The sequence below is a fragment of the Saccostrea cucullata genome, unplaced genomic scaffold (genome assembly GCF_032062105.1).
Source record: "Saccostrea cucullata isolate Sc308-1 unplaced genomic scaffold, CSIRO_AGI_Scuc_v1 ctg15292, whole genome shotgun sequence".
In the NCBI taxonomy this organism is placed as follows: domain Eukaryota; kingdom Metazoa; phylum Mollusca; class Bivalvia; order Ostreida; family Ostreidae; genus Saccostrea; species Saccostrea cuccullata.
In genome coordinates this window covers 651-3,261 of record NW_026935250.1, presented here as the reverse complement: position 1 = coordinate 3,261, position 2,611 = coordinate 651, and the positions used below count along the sequence as shown (strand labels likewise).

The 2,611-nt window shown below is 34.0% G+C and overlaps 1 protein-coding gene across 1 annotated transcript; it reads right to left on the bottom strand.

Annotated features, from left to right (window-relative positions):
- Positions 1–389: 389 nt before the first annotated feature.
- Positions 390–2,081, bottom strand: LOC134242322 (major facilitator superfamily domain-containing protein 8-like). The gene has a single exon (XM_062724398.1). The coding sequence runs from the start codon at positions 2,064–2,066 to the stop codon at positions 663–665; it is 1,404 nt and encodes a 467-aa protein (XP_062580382.1). The 5' UTR covers positions 2,067–2,081; the 3' UTR covers positions 390–662.
- Positions 2,082–2,611: the final 530 nt, after the last annotated feature.

The window sequence follows — 2,611 nt, the reverse complement described above, 5'->3', positions numbered from 1 at the left end:
TATATGAATATAATTTCATTAAAAAAACCCTGAATACATAACTGTTCAAAAATGGTTAACCTGAATGGAATGGACATAATTATGGTTTATAGAGTATACATACCATTAATTATCTAAGAAATATTAGGAATCCCATTGTATAGTATTCCAAGAGAAACTATATCACATAAAAACAAAAAAATAAAAAATAAATAGACATGTGTGTATCTAATTTCGATCACAAAAATATAAATATATGGAAAGGAAAACAATAATTAATTTCTCTTTCAATGCATGTAAATATGATACAGTACACATATTATAATGTTATTAAATAAAACTGATGCTGAGACTGAAGTGTTTTGTGAAAAGGGTATAAAGAATGACATTGACATGTAAATGATGGTTTTTTTTGTACTGCAGAAACTATATGGTCATGGATTATAACTTTGAGCTTAAATTAATACATGAATATTTAATGGTTTGGGCTGTGGATATCAGTCTGGATAGCTTAGTTGATAGAGGACTCAACTAGTGATGCAGGGGTCCTGGGTTTGATTCCTGGTCCAGATTCCAGCCATGTATTTTCTTTCTTGATGATTTGGTGCTGTGATGATAATATATATTACTGGGTATGTAGGAAATTAAACATAATTTAAATATATTGGCCATAAATATCTATCTTAAGACAGCAGAGGTTGTCTCTCTTCATCCTTTTCAGCCTGAATGGTGCAACTCTGTTCCCGATTGTCAAGATCATTTAGTTTTCGATCTGTTTTTGTTTTCAGTTTCCTAAAGGAAATTGATAGCATCAGTAAAGCCATTGCCAGAAGTCCTATCATTACACCAAACATAAGGTAGGGTTTATCAATTGTTGAACCAGCCCACAAAGGAGCGATGATGCAGCTGATGCCCACAACACTTCTTCTTATACCCTGGCTTAATCCCTGAGTCTCTTTCTTGGTCAGTTTGGAATATAATGAAATAGTGCACACAACCAAAAAGGGAAGAGCTAACATATCCAGAATAATGCCTATGGCAAAGAAAGCAATATTTCTCTGAGGCGTTTCTGGTGTGGAATGAGGGACCACATAACTAAGCCAACAGTTTGCTATAGTAAGTATTGCACAACCAAACAATAACATCACACGATCTTGTAATTTCTTGCTGAGAAATCTCACCAGCATGAATACAATGACAACCTCAACTCCAGCTAAGCAATACATAATACTATTCTCAATTTCCCCCCAGTTCAGTAGTTTTTGTGACAATGGAGTTGCCATGGTTTCCAGGGCAACTTGGTTAAAAAAGCTGTTGAATTGCAAAGCAATCAACACTATAATTTCCTCTCGTATATAATCATCATACAAAAGTTTCAGGGTCAGCTTTGGACTTTCCTTAGTATTTTCTGTAATTTTGTAGTGTAAATTTTCCCCTTCTTTAATTGTTTCTTCAGTAGTTTGAAAGCTCTTTTCCTTACTTCCATATAGAATATGAAGATCTGTGAAGAAGAAGATAAGAAAAATGCACTGTAATGTCCACATGCATGCCATAAATGCACCTGGGGCAGTGAATTTATTGACAATGAAGGGTCCAATATAGAAATTAGAAAGGCGAAGGAAGAAGTTAAGTCCTGGTCCAAATACTAGCCCTAACTGTCTCATCGAAACAAGGGAAGAAATGATTCCTGTTCTGTCTTCTTCAGATGTGACTCGGCCTATTTCGGCTAGAATTAAAGCTTCTCCGCCGGCACCTAACCCACTAACAAGTCTACTGCCCAAGAGAAACCATTTAGATATCCCCATGAAATACATTGTATTACCAGCCACCTCCCAAAATGTGCATAGAATCAAAAGCAATTTTGGTCTCCTGAATACGTCTGAACATCTACCAATCACAGGTGAAAACAGAAGTGCTGAGAAACTGTAGGCTGACAACACAAGTCCGAGGAAATACGGATGAACATCAAATTTGTTTTTCATGTACAACCACAGTGTTGGGAGAATAACTGCATACTCGATTCCTCCCATCAGGAAAAATAGCCCACATATAACATAAGTGACACGTTTTTTACATTTTAGAGACATTTCAATTTAAAACTTTGGAATGTTTACCGGTTTCAGCAGAATTGCACCTTAGTTCCGGTTTGTGGGTACATGTTAATTCAATCAGAGTTGTTTCGATTTCTTAAAAGGAGACGCATAGTAGAACAAAAGGGCAAATTTATTTTTTATCTAAGCATAAAACAGAAAAATTTAATTGAAATCATTATATAATCGGAAAAATTCAGTGTAAAAATTTAAATTATGTCCTAACTGTGAAAACTGTCAGTCAGCATTCGATTTTAAAAATTGGTCATAGAATTTGCAAAATGTTGACAAGTAACATCAAATCATTATTTTGAGAGTAGGATAAAGTTACAATATGTTATCAAAGTTTTACACAAGAATGATTAAATTAATTGGGTGAAATTCTATTGATAAAGACTTTGCTGTTCTGGAGAAAAAAATGACGTTAATTTGTTTTTAAAGATACTATAATATAAATTTTTACTAATCCTTAATTAGTTAATATCTCCTTTAAACCTAGACGTGGGCGCGCGTCCATTTAAAAAAATGAATTTATTCCTTCA